The sequence below is a fragment of the Oncorhynchus nerka genome, linkage group LG12, assembly GCF_034236695.1.
Source record: "Oncorhynchus nerka isolate Pitt River linkage group LG12, Oner_Uvic_2.0, whole genome shotgun sequence".
NCBI lineage: Eukaryota > Metazoa > Chordata > Actinopteri > Salmoniformes > Salmonidae > Oncorhynchus > Oncorhynchus nerka.
This window is the reverse complement of record NC_088407.1, coordinates 36,879,113-36,900,305: the sequence shown is the minus strand read 5'-3', so window position 1 is coordinate 36,900,305 and position 21,193 is coordinate 36,879,113. Positions and strand designations below refer to the sequence as shown.

The 21,193-nt window shown below is 39.6% G+C and overlaps 1 protein-coding gene across 2 annotated transcripts in view; it reads right to left on the bottom strand.

Annotated features, from left to right (window-relative positions):
* Positions 1–21,193, bottom strand: part of rbpjb (recombination signal binding protein for immunoglobulin kappa J region b) — an 86,972-nt gene that overhangs the window by 33,624 nt on the left and 32,155 nt on the right. The window contains exon 2 of one of the 2 annotated variants that reach the window (XM_065025559.1): positions 254–375. The exons of the other annotated variant lie outside the window; for it this stretch is intronic. Coding sequence (XP_064881631.1) covers positions 254–270 — 17 coding nt within the window. The 5' untranslated portion in view covers positions 271–375. The remainder of the gene's footprint in view (positions 1–253; positions 376–21,193) is intronic. 2 annotated transcript variants of the gene reach the window in all.

The following is a 21,193-nucleotide window of genomic DNA, read 5'->3' as shown; positions in this document are numbered from 1 at the left end:
CTTGCAGTAAAAAGAAGTGTTAGTGGTGTGATGCTCTAACATGCACTCCAAGGACAACTTGTTCCCCAGAGCTAAACACACCCCACAGACAGACAGACAGGCAACCTTGAAGCATGGAGAAGCGCGTGCACACACACACAAACACACACACACACACACACACACACACATACACACATACACACAGAGGCAGGCCCAGGGGGAGTTGGGATGGGAGCAGCGAGGAGGCTAAAATAGAAAAATCAATGCTTACAGAGCTCCCCCTTCCATCTCTCTCTCCTCCGCATACTGTAAGACCCTGCTCTGGGGCTGGTCTTAACACACTGGCTGCTTGAGAAACACACTCACGCTGTGTGAGTGTGTGTGTTGGGCTTCCTGAGGTGTGAGAGGATGTCACAGTCATGCTTTGGGTGGAGTATTTGATTTGACATATACACAGCTTTCACCTCAAACACAATATTTGCTCACTTGCTCTCTCAGACACACACAGTGAGAGGTGTCAATCTTGGTACTTGGTTGTTTGATATCATAGGCTCTGTGTTATGCAAGGCACAACCTTAGCACATCAGTGCACCAACGCCAGTTTCTGACGGCTACATGCATACAGAAAGAGTAAAACAACTTTTTCATTTTAAGAGAGGAGAGAAATAGGGAGTGAAGAGTGAAAACAAGACAAAAAGTAAAGAAAGCTGGAGGGAGGGAGGAAGGTAGAGGGGGAAAGGGATCCAGTGAAAGTAGCTAAAGGAGGAGGCGGATAAAGGGAGGGAGTGACACGAGAAAGAGAGATGGAGCGAGAGGGGGGGATTGTGTAAGTGGAATAATTATAGAGGAGGCAGATCAATAAGGTTCCCACAGTGAAACGCTGAGGCCTCACTGGGTAATGGATTCCAGGCAGGCAGCTCTCTCTTCCCCTCCTCAATCCTCTCCTTCTTTCCTTTCTCCTCCCCTCAGTCCTGGGATCACACTGTCTTACCATCCGAAAGAGAAGGGAGGTAAGAGAGGGGGGGGGGGGGAACACATTCTATACACTGAGTGTACAAAACATGCTTTTTTCCATGACAGACTGACCAGGTGAAAACTATGATCCCTTATTGATGTCACCTGTTAAATCCACTTCATTCACTCTAGAAGGAAGGAGACAGGCTAAATAAGGATTTTAAAACCTTGAGACAACGGAGACATTGATTGTGCATGTGTGTCATTCAGAGAGTGAATGGGACAAGAGAAAAGAATGAAGTTCCTTTGAACGGTGTAAGGTAGTAGGTGCCAGGCGCACCGGTTTGAGTGTGTCAAGAACTGCAGCGCTGCTGGGTTTTTCACACACAACAGTTTCCCTTGTGCATCAAGAATGGTCCACCACACAAAGAATATCCAGCCAACTTGACACAACTGTGGGAAGCATTGGAGTCAACATGTGCCAGCATCACTGTGGAACACTTTCAATACCTTGTAGAGTCCATGCCCCTACGAATTAAGGCTGTTCCGAGGGCAAAAGGTGGTGCAACTCAATATTTGGAAGTTGTTCCCAATGTTTTGTACACTCAGTGTATAAAAGGGAGGAGATATTTGCAAGAGAGGTATTTGAAAGAAGAGAGAAGAAAGGAGTTAGATAGACAGAAAACAAGCAGGAGAGGGATAGAAAAGGAGAAAGAACCTGGCAAAGACCCGCTGCTGGCTTGGTTAATAACATGGTCAAAACACTAAGGCCAGACTGTGCTACAATCATCAACACAAAAACACTACATATCACCATATACCATCATGCTCAGGCCAGCTACTGGTGTTAGCACTGTAGATATCACACACACACTTTCCAACAAGGGTAAGTCAATATCAGGCAATGAGATTATATAACTTATATTTTTGAGAGTATGAATCTATTATCAACTGCTGGAGTACAACATTTATTTGAAAAACACAAGGGAAACACTTAGTCAAAAAGGCACAGAAAAAGTGAATATCAAACGTGGAAGAGATTTCAGATTTGTTTTAGAGGCATCATTACAGACCCTGGTTCGATTCCGGGCTGTTTCACAACCGGCCATGATCGGGAGTCCCAAAGGGTGGCACACAATTGGCCCAGCATTGTCCAGGTTAGGGGAGGGTTTGGCCGGTGTTGGTCATCATTGTAAAATAAGAATTTGTTCTTAACTGACTTGCCTAGTTAAATAAAGGTTAAATAAAACATAAAAAGGTGTGTCTAATGAGTGGAGTGGTAAAAGACTCTACTTTTCAATTCACATTACATCCCTGCCCGTTGTAGCTGGCCACGCGACATTATTGGTCTGCAGCTAAAATTGACTGTAAATATCACAGTAGCCACAAAGCAGTAAGTACAAACGATTTAACAATCCAAGCAACCTTTCTTCTAAAACATGTTACACTCTTGAATAATGCAACAATCCACCAGCATTGCAGACAATTAAAGGATTCATTTTCTCTTCTGTACACATTAAATTAGCTGACAATACACAGCTAACACCTACTTGCTAGCTAGCTAAGAACATGCTTCATGATCAAGTATTGTTAATAAACAGATCAATAATGAATGTTTACACCTCCCATAAAAGTACAGTAATTACCATACAGTGTCATTCATATTATAAAATAGGCTACAGAGCTAACTAAACTAAATAAACGTGCTGGCTGTAGCTGAATGCTGACGCTTAGCTGAACCACAGCTAGATAGGAGTTCATACGCTTACACTAGCTACCATATTAAAGTGACCTCTAATAAACCAGGATTAATATTTATAAATATCATGGAAGTCATAATACGAGGTAAAAGCAAATTGTAACTGAAAACTTTGATAATTCCCTGGAAAGTTGCTTCTTGCCTGGACCTCGATGGTTCAGTGCTGTCAAGCAAAATATATATAAAAGTATATATATATATATATATATATATATATATATATATATATATATACTCTTGATTTTAAAGCTATGGTGACAATTTCATAATGTAACAGGCTGTTACTACAATTTTAGGCAACAATTTTTAAAAACAAGTGGGAAAAAAATAAGGAAAATATCTGTACATTACAAAAACATTGCTATGCTATTAAAACATTTACTGTAAGAGTGTTGGCTCAACGAGACAATTCTGTTTACACTGCCCTGCTTAGATGGGGACAACTGTCGGGCGAGTGTCATGTACGACCTAGCGGTCGAGACGTGACAAAGGTCCCCTTTTGGCGCCGGCAAAGATGGTCGTCTCGCTTAGAGTCCTTAGGAAATATGCAGTAGTTTTTTTAATGTATTATTTCTCACAATGTTAGCCCAGAAAATCTGAAGTGAAGAACTATTGGATATAAGAGCGACGTCAACTTGCCAACATAACGATGAGGAATATGACTTTCCCGAAGCGGATCATTTGTTCGGACCACCACCCAGGACATTGGATCTAATCCCAAAGGCAGACCCAGGAGAGTTAGACTGAGCGGTCTCCTGGTCAGACTTCGTAGGCGTGCACACCACCCACCTCTTCCGAGAACACTACTCGCCAATGTCCAGTCTCCAGACAACAAGGTGGGCAAAATTAGGCCACGAGTTGCCTTCCAGAGAGACATCAGAGATTGTAACATTCTATGTTTCACGGAAACATGGCTCTCTGCAGATATGTTGTCGGAGTTGTTACATCTCTCTTGTAAGAAGATGGGTGGGGGTGTATGCTTCATAATTAACGACTCATGGTGTAATCATACCAACATACAGGAACTCAAGTCCTTCTACTCACCCGACCTAGAATTCCTCACTATCAAATGCCGACTTCAAGATTGTTTCGATCACACAGACTGGGATATGTTCCGGGAAGCCTCAAAGAATAACACAGTGAGTGAGTTTATAAGGAAGTGCATTGGAGATGTTGTACCCACTGTGCCTATTAAAACCTACCTAACCAGAAACCGTGGATAGTTGGCGGCATTCGCGCAAAACTGAAAGAGCGAAGCACTGCATTCAACTACGGAAAGATGTCTGGAAATACGGCTGAATATAAACAGTGTAGTTATTCCCTCCGCAAGGCAATCAAACAAGTGAAATGTCGGAATAGGGAGAAAGTGGAGTCGTAATTCATGGCAAGGTCTACAGACAATTACGGACTACAAAAAGAGAACCAGCCATGTCATGGACACCCGACGTCTTGCTTCCAGAGAAACAAAGCACCTTCTTTGCACCCTTTGAGGATAATACAGTGCCACTGACGTGGCCCGCTACCAAGGACTGCGGGCCCCCCCTCTCCCTCTCTGTGGGCGACGTGAGTAGTCACTTTAAATAATGGCACTTTAATCATGTTTACATATCATACAGTATATGAGATGAGTAATGTATTTTATTCCATCTTGCCTATGCCGCTCAGCCATCGCTCATCCATATATTTATATGTACATATTCCTATTCCATCCCTTTACATTTGGGTATACAAGGTAGTTGTTGTGGAACTATTAGACTGTTAGATATTACTGCACTGTCGGAACAAGAAGCACAAGCATTTCGCTACACTGGCATTAACATCTGCTAACCATGTGTATATGACCAATAAAATTTGATTTGAAGATAACATTGCAGAATAAATGTAGCAGAAGGTACTATTAGAGATGGTGTCTTTGGACGTCACACTTGAGTGCTAAGTGTGAAAACCGACTTCCACTGGCGTCGTGTCACACATCTATGTGCTGACTTCAAAGTGCAAACACACATAAGAATACAGGTGCATACATTCACACACCAGAACTGGGCAGAAATAGCTGCATTTTGTTAAAAAATAAATTTAAAAAATATATATTAAAAAAAGACCAACTTATTAATTCCATGAGGTAATCAGATATATTTTATATCGAGTTAACTAGAAGGCAACTATTTTCTTTTATATCTAAATACAGGTCTCAGAAAGTATTTTGAATACCTCTCAGAAAACCAAAGAATATTTGAAGGCATTTGAATATATGCACACAAAAAATAACAAATAAATATTTATTTGATAGCGAAATATTTGATGAACAACCAAAAACTACAAAAAAGTTAGTTGAAAAGTTAGTTTATATAAGCTATATAAACACAAAAGTATGTGGACACCTGCTGCTGACAGGTGTATAAAATCAAGCACAACAGCCATGCAATCTGCAAAGACAAACAATGGCAGTAGAATGGCCTTACTGAAGAGCTGTGACTTTCAATGTGGCACTGTCATAGGATACCACCTTTCCAACAAGTCAGTTTAACAAAATGTCTGCCCCGGACAACTGTAAGGGCTGTTATTGTGAAGTGGAAATGTTTAGGAGTAACAACGTCTCAGCTGCGAAGTGGTAGGCTACACAAGCTCACAGAACAGGACCGTTGAGTGTTGAAGGACAGACAATCTCACAGAACGGGGTCGTTTGTCCTTGATTAGAACACTCACTACTAACTAGGGTTGTACATTTTGGGGAATACTCAGAGGTGGAAACTTTCTGTGGGAATTAATGGGAATATATGCAAATTAATATTAATAGCATTTAAATGTATTTGGATATATTTACCATATCACATGGAGACAGAAACAGAAACCTTTTACCTTATCATAAGTAGACATAATTGCAAATGATTAAATCCTTCCAATTGAAATAAAAAACATAATTTAGTTACGAATTGAACTTTAATTAAATTACTTTACTCTTCACATGGGATGGTTTCACTGAACAACAAAAGAAAGGGAATATTGAATGATACCCAATGATCCATCACATCTCCCAAAAACATTTTCAACATACAGTACATCTGTAAAATGATAGACTAGAAACTAAAACTGTAGTTGTCTTCCTCTCAGACTTCCATGTCATCTCCCTGGACCTCCTCAATGTACACCTCTTGAACATCAAACTCTGAGGCCTCATCTTCAATGTCACTTTCCAGCCTTGTTGAGAGGCTCAAAAAGCCCAACATTTTCCCGGATGGCACCAATTTTTCAACCCTTGTATTGGTCAGCCTGTTGTGTGTGTTCCCAAACAAGGACTAGTTGCGCTCTGAGGCGGCTGATGTTGGTGGGATTTGGAGGATGATGGAGGCAACAGGGGAAAGAGCCTCAGATCCATAAAGTCCTTTCCAGCAGGTGGCTGATGAGATATGTTGGCATGACTGCCATATTGCATCTTCATCCCAAAGCCCTTGCTTGGAAGTGTACTTCTCTTACATCTGCAAGCAGAGTCTGAACATCAGACAGGATGGCATTGTCTCCCTCAATCCGTGCAATGGCTACTGCTATAGGTTTCAGCAGTTTCAGGCTGCTTACCACTCTCTCCCAAAATATATCATCCAGGAGGATCCTCTTGATTGGCTGTCCATATCGGCATACTGTGATATGGCCATTTCTTGGAGAGACTCGATGATGACAACACCACCCCAACGTGTGTTGCTGTGCAGCTTCAATGTGGTGCTCTTATTCTTCTCACTTAGATTGCTGCTATAACTTCATGATCCTTTGCATACCTAACACTTTCTTTGGCTATCTTGTAGAGTGTATCCATTGTTTTCAGTGCCATGATGTCCTTCATGAGCAGATTTAATGCATGAGCAGCACAGCCAAGGGGTGTGATGTGAGGGTAGGACTCCTCCACTTTAGACCAAGCAGCATTCATGTTCGCAGCATTGTCTGTCGCCAGTGCAAATAACTTCTGTGGTCCAAGGTCATTGATGACAGCCTTCAGCTCATCTGCAATGTAGAGACCGGTGTGTCTGTTGTCCCTTGTGTCTGTAGAAAACCGGTTGGGGGTGGAGATGTAGTTAATTATTCCTTGCCCACGAACATTCGACCACCCATCAGAGATGATAGCAATACAGTCTGCTTTCTTTATGATTTGTTTGACCACATTTTAACTCTGTATCCAGCAAATGAGTAGATAAAGCATGTCTGGTTGGAGGGGTGTATGCTGGGCAAAGAACATTCAGAAATCTCTTCCAATACACATTGCCTGTGAGCATCAGAGGTGAACCAGTTGCAAACACAGCTCGAGCAAGACATTCATCAGCATTGAGTCAACAAAACTTCTGATTCCAGTAGGACCATGAGCTATTGCTTCGATAAGGCGTCTGATTCATAATTTTCACCTCGAATAGAAGTAGAGGGACTTTTGTGAGAGGTTGCTTGTTGTCAGCGCTGAGGGAACTTTATGCACTTGGCCAGATGATTCTGTATCTTTGTTGCTTTCTTTACATTTGAAAATGTACACAGCTTTTCCTTCTACATTAGCTAAAGGAAATGTCTCCACACATCAGATAGTGCCCGTGGCAATTTACTGTAAAGATTAGAAGAAAAAAACGTTAAAAAAGCAAATACAATTCCATATAGAGATAAATAGTTAAGCAGTTAGCTTAAACAACTCCTTTGCAAGATAAATGTTTTAAAATGAAACATGTATGGAAACAGGTGAATTAACACTCAGTTAGCAGGCTAAAACAAGCTAAAACCCACATGATAGCAAAAACTAACTAGCAGAAATTGTTAACAAGTTAGAAATTATTTAAACACACTTGGCTGTAGGCTACTATGTATTAGTTGACAAAAAAGCATGTGTGTCATAAAATATATTAACCCCACCCAGTATTGTAATCAAAACTTACCAGAAACATGTAGTCCTTGGCTCAGACAGTGTAGTAGTGAGAACTCAATAGGTTCTCATTAGTGGGCAAGATCTTGAGAATCAGCTGTACATGTGAAGGAAGAGTGCACTGTGCATGCAGAGGGTTGCAATTCCATTGAATTGGGGACAGTTTAACAAAAATATGCCACAAGACCTAGAATTGCCTTGTGTATCCCACAAAACAGGTTCACTGTCATCAGATAACTTTTTTGATGAATTTAAGCAAAATTCCCCAAATTCCAGGGCTTAAACTTCCCATGGAAAATTTCCAGAAAAATTATTGAAGTTCCAAACTGCCAATGTAAGCAACGTCAGCAAGAGAACTGTTCGTTGTGAGCTTTATGAAATGGGTTTTCATGGCCGAGCAGCCGCACGCACACAAGCCTAAAATCACCATGCACAATGTCAAGCGTCGGCTGGAGTGGTGTAAAGCTCGCCGCCACTGGACTCTGGAGCAGTGGAAATGCGTTCTCTGGAGTGATGAATCACGCTTCACCATATGGCAGTCCGATGGACAAAGCTGAGTTTGGCGGATGGAAGGAGAATGCTACCTGTCCGAATGCATAGTGGCAACTGTAAAGTTTTGTGGAGTAGAAATAATGGTCTGGGGCTGTTTTTCATGGTTCGGGGGAGGCCCCTTAGTTCCACTGAAGGGAAATCGTAACGCTACAGCAAACAATGACATTCTGGACGACTCTGTGCTTCCAACATTGTGGCAACAGTTTGGGGAAGGCCCTTTCCTGTTTCAGCATGACAATGCCCCCGTGCACAAAGTGAGGTCCATACAGATACGGTTTGTCGAGATTGGTGTGGAAGAACTTGACTGGCCTGCACAGAGCCCTGACCTCAACCCCATCAAACACCTTTGGGATGAATTGGAACGCCGACTGCAAGCCAGGACTAATTGCCAAACATCAGTGCCAGACCTCACTAATGCTTGTGGCTAAATGGAAGCAAGTCCCTGCTGCAATGTTCCAACATCTAGTGGAAATCCTTTGCAGAAGAGTGGGGACCAACTCCATATTAACGGTCATGATTTTGGAATGAGATGTTTGACAAGCAGGTGTCCACATACTTTTGGTAATGCAGTGTATATGATCACAAGCACATGGTCTGAGAGGTCTCTTAGATATTAATCTTAATATAGCCTACAGCAGGGTTATTCAACTTTTACCCTATGAGGTCCAGAGCCTGCTGGTTTCCTGTTCTAGATGATCCTTAATTGCACCCACCTGGTGTCTCAGGTCAAAATCAGTCGGTGATTAGAGGGAACAATGAAGAAAAAAAAGCAGTGGAACTGGCTTCAAGGTCTCGAGTTGAGTTTGAGGGGCCTATAGCCTATAATGAAATACATGAGGGAAATGGAATCACCTCAACATTGGAGTAGAGCACTTTTATAGCTTCAAAATTACTAACAAATATATTTTCATAATGAGACAAGGTAATACAGTAACTGTAATTAAACAAATTACCATTAGAGCAACATTTTATTATCACGTTGTTATATAATACTGAGCTGAGTTTATGTAACTACTGTACACGAGGAACAGTAACTGTTCCTTATTCCACTTATCTAATAACTCCATTGTTATGCAATTATAAAGCAATTTCCAAAGTCCTATGTTGCTACACATGTATAAGAACTTGTTGCCAAGTGTTAACATGTTCAAAAAAGGCACTCGCACATCTGAGTTATCTTTGTTGCAGGGGCATGGTAACAATGAAATAACATGAAAGAAAAAGAGAAACCTGCACACTGCTCTTGCTAGTATCACTATTCTTTACATATCTTCCTCAAGGCCTTCATCAGAGTTAGCTACGTAAAGCTTAATAAAGAACAGTGAATTAGCAAATGCAGCGTGTGGGTTTCTATTTTCTTTAATGTTATTTCATTGTTACCATGCACCTGTAACACAGATAGCTCAGATGTGTGAGTGCATTCCTAATGAAGCTGGTTGAGAGAATGCCAAGAGCATGCAAAGATGTCATCAAGGCAAAGGGTGGCTACTTTGAAGAATCTCAAATATAAAATATATTTTGATTTGTTTAACACTTTTTTGGTTACTACATGATTCCATATGTGTTATTTCATAGTTTTGATATCTTCACTATTATTCTACAATGAAGAAAATTGTCAAAATAAAGAACACCCCTCAAATTAGTAGGTGTGTCCAAACTTTTGACTGTTTCTGTATATTTCTTATTCTTACAAGTGAATACAATAAAGTAGGATTTTTAAAAACATTTAAATTGAATTTGTTTATCTGGAAGCGTTCAGAAAATTTGGCCATTCCCGAGTTGGCTTCATTAATTAGTGAATCAAAACGTTTCTGTGATAAAATCAAATTGGTATCATCAGCAAAGACAATGGGAAGTACGGTAGCATACACAGCCGCAAGGTCATTGATAAAGTTTACGAATAACAAAGGTCCAATTATCAAACCCTGTGGCACACCACAAGATATCTTGGCCCTGGTGGATGCACAGCCGTTTGCATAAAGAAATTATTCTCTATCATAAACATAACTATATGTGTGATAATGCAATTTAGAAAGTCATATTTAATGATAAACTGTGTCAAACGCTTTGGGTAAATCTAAAAAGACGCCAAGAGCGTATTCATTGTTGTTATGGGCTGTAAAGATTTTATCTACAAGATGCAAAAGAGCCATCTGAGAAGTAGGTTTTACAAAAAACATATTGGTCATCATATAGAATACTGTGTTGATTTAAAATGTTCCAACATTCTTTTATATACTTGTTTTTTTCTAGGATTTTAGAAAAACATGGTAGTAGAGATATTGGGCAATAATTTGTGATATATCTTGGATCCACAGATTTACCAGTTGGCATAGATTTGGTTGAGATATACATTAGAGGCTCAGTAATCAAGGAAGACACTGATATCACCAAAGAGGCAACTGAAGCAGAGAAGGGAAATGTCCCTTCATGTAATCCAAGGGATTTCCATCAGTTTTCTACATTTTCTTTGACAGAGGGGAACCCACATTCACAAAAAAGTTATTACATGCACATGAAATAACATCAGGATCACTACAGGTCTTATTTCCAACAATAAATTGCAATGGAATAGTTGTAGATATATTTTTCTTATTCAACAGTTGATTGATCATTTTCCAACTTGACTTTATATTATTTAAGGATTCTTGGAATTTGTTGGTAAAATATATTTGGTTGGATATGTGCTCTATTCATATCTATCTTCCACATCTAGTTCCAGATACAGCCCTGCCATTAGTTGAAGGTAGCCAATCCAATAGTTTCGGAAAAGTAGTCACTTCCAGAGATCTGTATTCAAATAGATTTGAAAAGTAGCCATTTTTTGGGATCTGTATTCAAATAGTTGAAGTCACCTCCAAAGTAACTATTTGTTCCCCTGGGAAAAAAAGAGTTGCTTTCCACAAAACATAGTTAAAACTATAGTTATTCCAGGTGTGGCACACACATATAGTCCGACAACATTTGTTGTTGTATTTTTTGTCTCAATCTTCACATATGCCGAGTGAATCTCAGCAAACACAAGCCAAGGAAGCGAGAGAATAGAACAAGGAAGGGGACCATACCATCTGAAAATGAGGGGTCCAAACCCAATTTAGGCCAGTGGAGCAGAGGTATCATTCCCTCTCTCTTCTGACAGTCGTTTGGACCAGTGGTATTAATTCTCTTTCAGCGGGTACCCCATTTTTCCCACTATAATTTCTGGGAATTTCTAGTGAACCCCCACCCAAAATCTAATGGCACAACCTTAATTTTTTGTATTAGATTTTTACATCAACAAATAGCATTGAATTCATTGCATCATCATTTTGAAGAGAGATGAAGAAACCAATAACTACATTTAATCAAGAAAATGTTATCAAGAAAATTTCTCAATTTTTCTTTGTATATTGTATAATACAATAACCCCACTGCAGTTCTCAGTTAACCCTATTGGGGGTCCTGAACTAGACTTTGAATACCACTGCGTTAAGGGGTCCACATGCTTCCCAGCCGAAACAGTTCGGAAGAGTTGTGCATATATTATGACGACATTCTGTTGTTAGTTTGAGGGTTTTTTCAGCTGTTCGGGCACAAAGTCGGTAGCCGAAGTCAGTAGCCCCTTTGTTGGTGAAGGGTCAACAGTAGAGGATGCTGCTCTATGTACGTAGACATGCTATCACTGGTCACTTTCATAATGTTTACATACCATTTTACTCATTTCATATGTTCAGACTGTAGTCTAGGCAATGCCACTCTGACATTGCTCATCCTAATATGTCTATATTTCTTAATTCCATTCTTTTAGATGTATGTATTGTTGTGAATTGTTAGATACTACTGTTGGATCTAGGAACACAAGCATTTCGCTACACCCGCAATAACATCTGATAAATATGTATACGCACCAATAAAATGTTATTTTATTTGAGTAGGGATTCTTCAATAAAGTCTGTCATTCAACTCGTTATCATGGACATTTTTCCATTGAGAAATACTAAACCAAACATCTTACTTTAGATGTAAAATTGAGCGACTAAGACGTCCTCGTCAAAATTAATGCCAGATTTTTTGAGTTACTTAAATTAATTGTGACTATTTTGAGGAAGTTTATACTGGCTACAGTCTCAAAATGGACAAACAATACTACTGCCGCTTTTTTCTTGCTTTTCAAGCGAAGGTCTTTTAAGGTAGTAGGTAGTATGCGAGCATACTCGTTCAGTTCGCCAAGCTAGGCGCCAGCCAAACTGAAGCATGCTAATGCCTTTAGGCCTAATTCATATCTCATTCACAAAGAGAGCAACGTCTGTCTGTCCTTCCTTCAGTCAGCTGTTACCACAGCTACAAAGTCATAAACTCCACCTAATTCTACAATTTATTTTCTTAAAATCTGATTTTAACCCTAACCACACTGCTAACCTTATGCCCAACCCTAACCTTAAAATAAGACTCAAATAAAAGTTTGTTCATTTTTACGATAGCCAATTTTGACTTTGTGGCTTTGATAACTAGTGGAAACCATTCACTAGCTACTACATGTCCAGACAGACATAAAATGTCATTTATTTTTTCTGTCTGGATGAGGGCAGCAAAATGGGCTAATCCCAGATGCTGAATGGATGGAGGAAGAGAGAGGGAAGACAGGAAGCGAGGGAGAAAATATGTTTGGTCTGTTGGTGACATTTCCCCCTCTTCCTCTATTGGCCTCCTCTCAGAACTGGGGTTTAATCTGTTTCTCGCTCCAACTCTCACTTCCTTCCTCCCTCCTACTCTTCCTCCTCCTCTGCAGTATCACTACAACTGGTTCAGTCTGCAGTACATTCTGCTTTTGGGAGTTAATTTACACCGATAATGCACAGCTAGACAGTGTTGATGTTCTTTAGTCTAGACAACAGCTAGAGTTAATTAAGACAGAGAAATACAACACTGAAGTGTTACAATATATACAGCTCGAGACAATGCATATATCCAGCCGTATAAAGTATATGGTCGTCGCTGGGGATGCAGCAATCAATGTAACTTCTCATAGAAGAACCAAAAGATTCTGACTGTGTGCGTGTATGTGTATGTGTCAGCAAGGAGGAGAAATAAAAATAAAATATAGGCAATATTATTTAGGACAATATTATATCAATACTTTGACTCCAAGTATTGATAAAAAATTATTACAAAATAATATATTGTTCTGTCATCTTTTTAAATAGTGAGCCAACATGTTTTAATGACTGATAAAAACGATTTTTTTCATGCTCTTGCATTTTCTCTTGCATCTCTCTGCAGCAGACATAGTGAGCAATATGTTTGGAACATCAAATCGCAATAAATTTGCAGTATCGAATCGCAATATATATAGAATTGTGATAGCGTATCAGCACTTAAGTATCACGATACTATTGTATTGTGGGGTCCCTGGCAATTCAAAGCCCTAGTGAGTGTGTTAAAGCTTGGACACACTGGCATATAGGACTGGGCAGTATACCATATTTTACTATATACACCGGTATTGATGTACGGACCGGTTTGGGTTTTTACTTAACCGCTGTAACGGTATTTCAATGTTTGGTTTATTAAATGTGATACTCAACTCCGGCGCGTATAATGTCAGTTTTTATAGTTTGCTCCTTGAGTCATCTTTCTCCCTTTCCTCAATGCTGCTAACCACTCCAAGCAATCTCAGTGTCACTCAAGGAGAGAGCAGTTGCTCATCCAGAGTCACGAGCACTTTCTTGACCTTCACTCCGCATGGTCAGATGGATGCAACAATGCTGGTAACATACTTCTTTCCACAAGTGTTATATAATTACTTATTTATTATTTACTTATTTATGTATCTTACTGTCTGCTAGTTTGTCTTTTCTTAGCAAGTTATTACTAAAACAATGCGTTTGCCGCTAATGCTAATCGTTAGTTATTTCCATGATTCCAGCAGTTTAATTAACTAGGCCTAGATTTTTTTTGTCCAAATCATGCGGAAATTAGGGATGCATCGATATGACATTTTTGACCTTCTTGACCTTCACTCCGCATGGTCAGATGGATACAACAATGCTGGTAACATACTTCTTTCCACAAGTGTTATATAATTACTTATTTATTATTTACTTATTTATGTATCTTACTGTCTGCTAGTTTGTCTTTTCTTAGCAAGTTATTACTAAAACAATGTGTTTGCCGCTAATGCTAATCGTTAGTTAGCTTGCTAAATGTACTAAGAGGCTGAGCAAATGTAGCTAGTTAGCTAATTCCGCCTGTACCAGTGCTGGTGTAGGCCTAGGTAAGCATGTTTGTGCAATGGTGTCTTATTAAAGAGGAATTGGCAAAGCATGAATATGTTGGATAGCTAGCTAGCTACATGAAGTATGAAAAAATATAATGCAATAATTAGGGTCACCTGGAAACACTGAGTAAAACTGTGGTTCCTACCCTGTCAATAACTCTTCACCGGCTTATGAATTTGTTGACAAGACAAACAATGTACTCAAGGTGCTATACACCATATTCTGACTATAAAATCATTTTATTTCCATGATTCCAGCAGTTTAATTAACCTCTTAAGTCGACCCTCTACTTTTTTGAACATTCTGTTAAAAATCGCGCAACATTTCAGCGCCCTGCTACTCATGCCAGGAATATAGTATATGCATTTGCTTAGTCTGTGTGGATAGAAAACACTCAGACGTTTAAAAAACTGGTTAAATCACTGCTGTGGCTTTACCAGAACGGCATTTACATCGAAAAGCACAGGAAAAACTGATCACTGAAAATGGGAAAATATATCCATGCCCTACTTGAACCCATTGATAAACGTGAACCACAATTAATTGACTAAGGTTGCAGTACCTACAGCTTCCACACGGTGTCTAGAGTCTTGTCATTTCCCTTCGAGTTTTTTCTTGGTCAAACACATGCAGGACACCGTATCTCCTCCGGTCTAGGACCGGATATTTTCGTTGAGTTTCTAGCCGGACATTTTTCCAGACGGACAGCTAATGATCTTTACATCGCCTCCTGATGAATTTTATCGCTTATTAACGTTTACTAATACCTAAAGTTGCATTACAAACGTATTTCGAAATGTTTTGTGAAAGTTTATCGTCGACTTTTTGAATTTTAAAAAATGACGTTACGTTTTGAAACAATGTTTTTTTCGTTTATCACACAGTCTACATATAACGATATCTAGGCTTTATATGGACCGATTTAATCGAAATAAAGACCCAAATAGTGTTTATGGGACATCTAGGAGTGCCAACAAAGAAGATGGTGAAAGGTAATGAATGTTTTCTATTTTATTGTGCGGTTTGTGTAACGCCGAAATGCTAATTATTTTGTTTACGTCCCCTGTGGGTCTTTTGGGGTGTTGCATGCTATCAGATAATAGCTTCTCATGCTTTCGCCGAAAAGCATTTTAAAAATCTGACTTGTTGCCTGGATTCACAACGAGTGTAGCTTTAATTCGATACCCTGCATGTGTATTTTAATGAACTTTTGAGTTTTAACTAATACTATTAGCATTTAGCGTAGCGCATTTGCATTTCCAGAGCTCAGAAGCAACAGGTTAACTAGGCCTAGATTTTTTTTGGTCCAAATCATGCGGAAATTAGGGATGCACCGATATTACATTTTTGGACGACACCGATATTTTCCTTGCCAAAAAACCCGATGCCGATAACTATATGAAACATTTTTGCGGGCCCTTTAAGCATTCTAGTACAGGTAAATAGTTGAAACACACACACAGAACAAAAATGTATTTTGTTGGCATTTACATACAGTGCCTTGCGAAAGTATTCGGCCCCCTTGAACTTTGCGACCTTTTGCCACATTTCAGGCTTCAAACATAAAGATATAAAACTGTATTTTTTTGTGAAGAATCAACAACAAGTGGGACACAATCATGAAGTGGAACGACATTTATTGGATATTTCAAACTTTTTTAACAAATCAAAAACTGAAAAATTGGGCGTGCAAAATTATTCAGCCCCTTTACTTTCAGTGCAGCAAACTCTCTCCAGAAGTTCAGTGAGGATCTCTGAATGATCCAATGTTGACCTAAATGACTAATGATGATAAATACAATCCACCTGTGTGTAATAAAGTCTCCGTATAAATGCACCTGCACTGTGTCCGTTTCCATCTTATCCACTTGTGTCAACATTTCACGTAAACCCCGTTTCTTGTCTGCATCGAAGTTGCGGTCCTTGTACCTAGCATCGAGCATGGTGGCAGCACAGTAAAGAGGCTCAGAGAGAATGCCACCGAATCACTTGTTCACAGCCTCTAGTAGAGTACTTTTGCAAGTTTTAACCCCATGCAATACGGCTTTCCTCAGTACAAAATCCTTGTCGACCCACTGTGCTGTCAGACTAAGCATGCTCAGGCGGCTGACATCACTGATCCAAATGTCAGTCGTGAAGCCAATAGCAGTGATGCCCATAGCAAGTAGCTCATGGATGTGCGTTTCAAAAATACTGTGCAACTCCGGTAGGGCCAGATCTGAAAAATAGCGCTTACTTGGTGTGTACCGGGGCTCGAGGTGCTCGACGAAAGCAAACATCATCCAAGATAGAGAATGGTTGATTGTCAAAGGCAATGAATTCCATTATGTTGGAATGAATGGATTTCACCTTTGAGTTGTCTCGCTGAAATGTTCTTACTCTTTCAAATGACTGCTCGACTTGAACTTGTTGGAAGTGTGAGCTTAGTTTTTTTCTCTGCTTTTGTTCTAAGTAGTCGCTGAATGTCTAGAGGTGATGCACTTTCAAATGAGTCGTTAGTTTTGTGGTATTGAAAGATTTTACTTTCTCCCCTCCTCAGGAAATAATAGCAATACAAACATTGCATATGGCCTTTCTGTTATCTTCCTATGAAACTCCACACAGCAGACAATGTGGGCTAGGTGAGGAATGCTGTGTTGCACGTGTAGCGCAGTATTTTTCTTGGCTACATTATGTCATCTACCTACATTATATAGGTATGCACATCAGCTTTGACATCAGTTTTGCACATCGACGTTAAACTAGACATCTGGCAGATGACGATGTTGGAATTTTAGCCAATATCGACCGATTCCCATATGCTTACTGATATATTGTGCATTCCTAGTGGAAATTAAAATAAAAGTGCAGGATTAGATGATTGGATTGGAGTTGGATTGAACCGTATAAATGGAAAAGGCCCATTGAAATCGCTTGTAATTTACAGTTGAAGTCTGAAGTTTAAATGTATTTGGCTAAGGTGTATGTAAACTCAGTTTTTCACCATTCCTGAAATTTAATCCTAGTAAAAATACCGTGTCTTAGGTCAGTTTGGATCACCACTTTATTTTAACAATGTGAAATATCAGAATAATAGTAGAGAGAATGATTTATTTCAGCTTCTATTTCATTCATCACATTCCCAGTGGGTCAGAAGTTCACATACACTCAATTAGCATTGCCTTAAATTGTTTAACTTGGGTCAAACATTCCGGGTAGCCATCCACAAGCTTCACACAATAAGTTGGGTGAATTTTGGCCCATTCCTCCTGACAGAGCTGGTGTAACTGAGTCAGGTTTGTAGGCCTCCTTGCTCGCACACGCTTTTTCAGTTCTACCCACACATTTCCTATAGGATTGAGGGCAGGGATTTGTGATGGCCACTCCAATACCTTGACTTCGTTGTCTTTAAGCCATTTTGCCATAACTTTGGAAGCACGCTTGGGGTCATTGTCAATTTGGAAGACCCATTTGCGACCAAGCATTAACTTCCTGACTGATGTCTTGAGATGTTTCAATACATCCACATCATTTTCCTCCCTCATGATACCATTTATTTTGTGAAGTGCACCAGTCCCTCCTGCAGCAAAGCACCCCCACATCATGATGCTGCCACCCCCGTGTTTCACGGTTGGGGTGGTGTTCTTCGGCTTGCAAGCCTCCCCCTTTTTCCTCCAAACATAACGATGGTCATTATGGCCAAACAGTTCTATTTTTGTTTCATCAGACCAGAGGACATTTCTCCAAAAAGTACAATCTTTGTCCCCATGTGCAGTTGCAAACCGTAGTCTGGCTTTTTTTTATGGAGGTTTTGGTGCAGTGGCTTCTTCCTTGCTGAGCGGCCTTTCAGGTTATGTCGATATAGGACATGTTTTACTGTGGATATAAATACTTTATACCGGTTTCCTCCAGCATCTTCACAAGGTCCTTTGCTGTTGTTCTGGGATTGACTTGCACTTTTCGCACCAAAGTACGTTCATCTCTAGGAGACAGAACGCATCTCCTTCCTGAGCGGTATGATGGCTGCGTGGTCCCATGGTGTTTATACTTGCGTATTATTGTTTGTACAGATGAACACGGTACCTTCAGGCATTTGGAAATTGCTCCCAAGGATGAACCTGACTTGCATAGGTCTACAATTTATTTTCTGAGGTCTTGGCTGATTTCTTTTGATTTTCCCATGATTTCAAGCAAACAGGCACCGAGTTTGAAGGTAGGCCTTGAAATGCATCCACAGGTAGACCTCCAATAGGCTAATTGACATCATGTGAGTCAATCAGAAGCTTCTAAAGCCATGACATCATTTTCTGGAATTTTCCAAGCTGTTTAAAAATGGCACAGTCAACTTAGTGTATGTAAACATCTGATCCACTGGAATTGTGATACAGTGAATTATAAGTGAAATAATATGTCGGTAAACAATTGTTGGAAATATTACTTGTCATGCACAAAGTAGATGTCCTAAACGACTAGCCAAAATTGTAGTTTGTTAACAAGAAATGTGTGGAGTGGTTGAAAAACGGGATTTAATGACACTAACCTAAGTGTATGTAAACTTCCAACTTCAACTGTACGTGTTGACACCCTAGGGTCATGAATACTCAGAAAGCATATTTAGAACCTTTATTATTCAAAAACATAAAATACTGTCAAATACCGTCATTCCGCCAAAAATGTGAAACATTTATTTTGTCAATGCCGCCCAGCCCTACAGGTATGATTGTCAAGCATTTGCTTGGTCGACAGTACTTAGCGTAGCACCCTGTATTAAATCAGCATGTTCAACAGCGTTTAAGAAATATATTACCTTCAACAGTGTTATCTTGTGATCAAGCCATCAATGTTTTATGATTATTGGTGTTGTAAAAATGTTAGCTAAAGGGTTACCAATTAGTAGTATTTCCACTGAAATGTCAAACATGCTATCAGCTTTTTGATAAGCGGTTTAGCAAAAAAAATACGGCCAATATTATCGGCATACGGTCCCCAGTTATTGGCAACCTTTCTATTTTGTTCAAAAAAGAGACACCAACCTTATATCCAAAGTGTTTACTAGAAAGTTGGCTAGCCTTCCAGTAAAAAAAAAAATGAATTGCCTGTCAACTTTTCATTGCGTAGCCCGGTGCACCCTCATGTAGACTCTTAGAAATGATTCTTCACCAACATCTTCAGTGTCGTAACCAAATAATGTCTCATTATTTAATTTAAAGATTATCTACTTTCTCAAAAACAAAAGAATAATGGTTTAATACTAACATATAAATTAGTATGAATAATTTAGGTAAAAATGTGATATTACATGACGTGGTTTGTTGCTCAGTCGAATTTTACAATATACAGCGTGTCCCACAAAATGTGTATATGTATAACTTTTTTGAAAACTCTCAAAACCTAAATAAACCGCAATGAAAATCAGTGGTCAGCTAGCTAGAAGGGTGTCTTTAGTTGCAAAACGTACTGTTATTTTCCAGGTCATTTAAATGTTGAGCTCGAGGTGATTTAATCCTCCAAACGCTAGAGTGTCTGATCAAGACATCAATGCTTTATGATTATTGGTGTCGTAAAAATGTTAGCTAACGAGTGGGTGTCCAATGTTGGGGGGAAATTAGCTAGCACCTCTGAACAGATTGTCGGCAGTCAATATCTTTTGTTTTCACAAAGCAAAGACCTTAAAGTCATCAGCCACTCAGCCTTGTTAAAATACTCCAAACCGGAAGGTGGCAGTAGCGTTGCTTGGCAATGCATGTCCATGTGTGTTGCTTAGCGTTAGTTTATGGTCTAGATTCCAATGTTAGCTAGCTAGCTGCGCTAATGTTGCTATTTTGTAGAAAGACCTTGTTTACACTAGCCAGATGGCCACAGCTAGATAACTACCTAGCAAGATGAAAAAAACTAGTGAATCCACTCTCCATAATCCCATACTGCCAGTGCCAGCCCATAGTCAAATGTTTGCTAGCTAATTTTAGCATATCCGCTAGCTAGCTAGCTCAAATCCCAGAGCTGACAAGGTAAAAATCTGTCATTCTGCCCCTGAACAAGGCAGTTAGCCTAGTTAGACAGAGTCCTTGAGATACCAGTTTACAGTTGCTCTGTAAACTGGTATCTGATGTGTTATACAATACAATACCACCAGCAGTATGTAATACATTTGGCTTGTACATGTGCTGAGGCTGTCATTGAAAATAAGAATTTGTGCTTTACTGATTAGCCTAGTTAAATAAAGGTAAAAGTTTAAAACAAAAATTAAAAAGAAGGAACGGCCTCCCACTGTGATAAGTCCCTTTCGGCAGTCTATCGACAGTGAGATTCTCTGTGTATTTCATGCTGAATATATCCGTAAATGTAATGGCATTGAGTGAGTGGACCACCAATAGACTCAGCCCATTGTGGTCACTAGGGCTATATGATGCCATTTTAAAACTACTACCCAAGTGAAACAGTAGTTCCATATAAAAATATTTAGGCCTCTAAGAGGAAATCCTGACTTTCTCCTCCAACGGGAAGTGAGAGTGAAGTCACCACCGTTTTGCCGGCCAAAATTCCACCTGGACCTAGTAAGGATATTAATGAATATTGCTTTCTACTGTACTAGGAAGTGTATAGATGATCTTTTCTGTCCGCCAAGCAGCCCTAAGGTTGCCGGATGAGGAAGATGACAGTCATTTATGTAAAGAAGGTCAATAAGTCACTAGTGTCACTGTGTTATGACTGGTCTGGCTGTACTTCACCCGCCTCTAAGAGTGCATGACAGGCTGAATGAAAAAACACATACAGTCGTATGAAAAGGTTTGGGCACCCCTGACAATTTCCATAATTTCCATT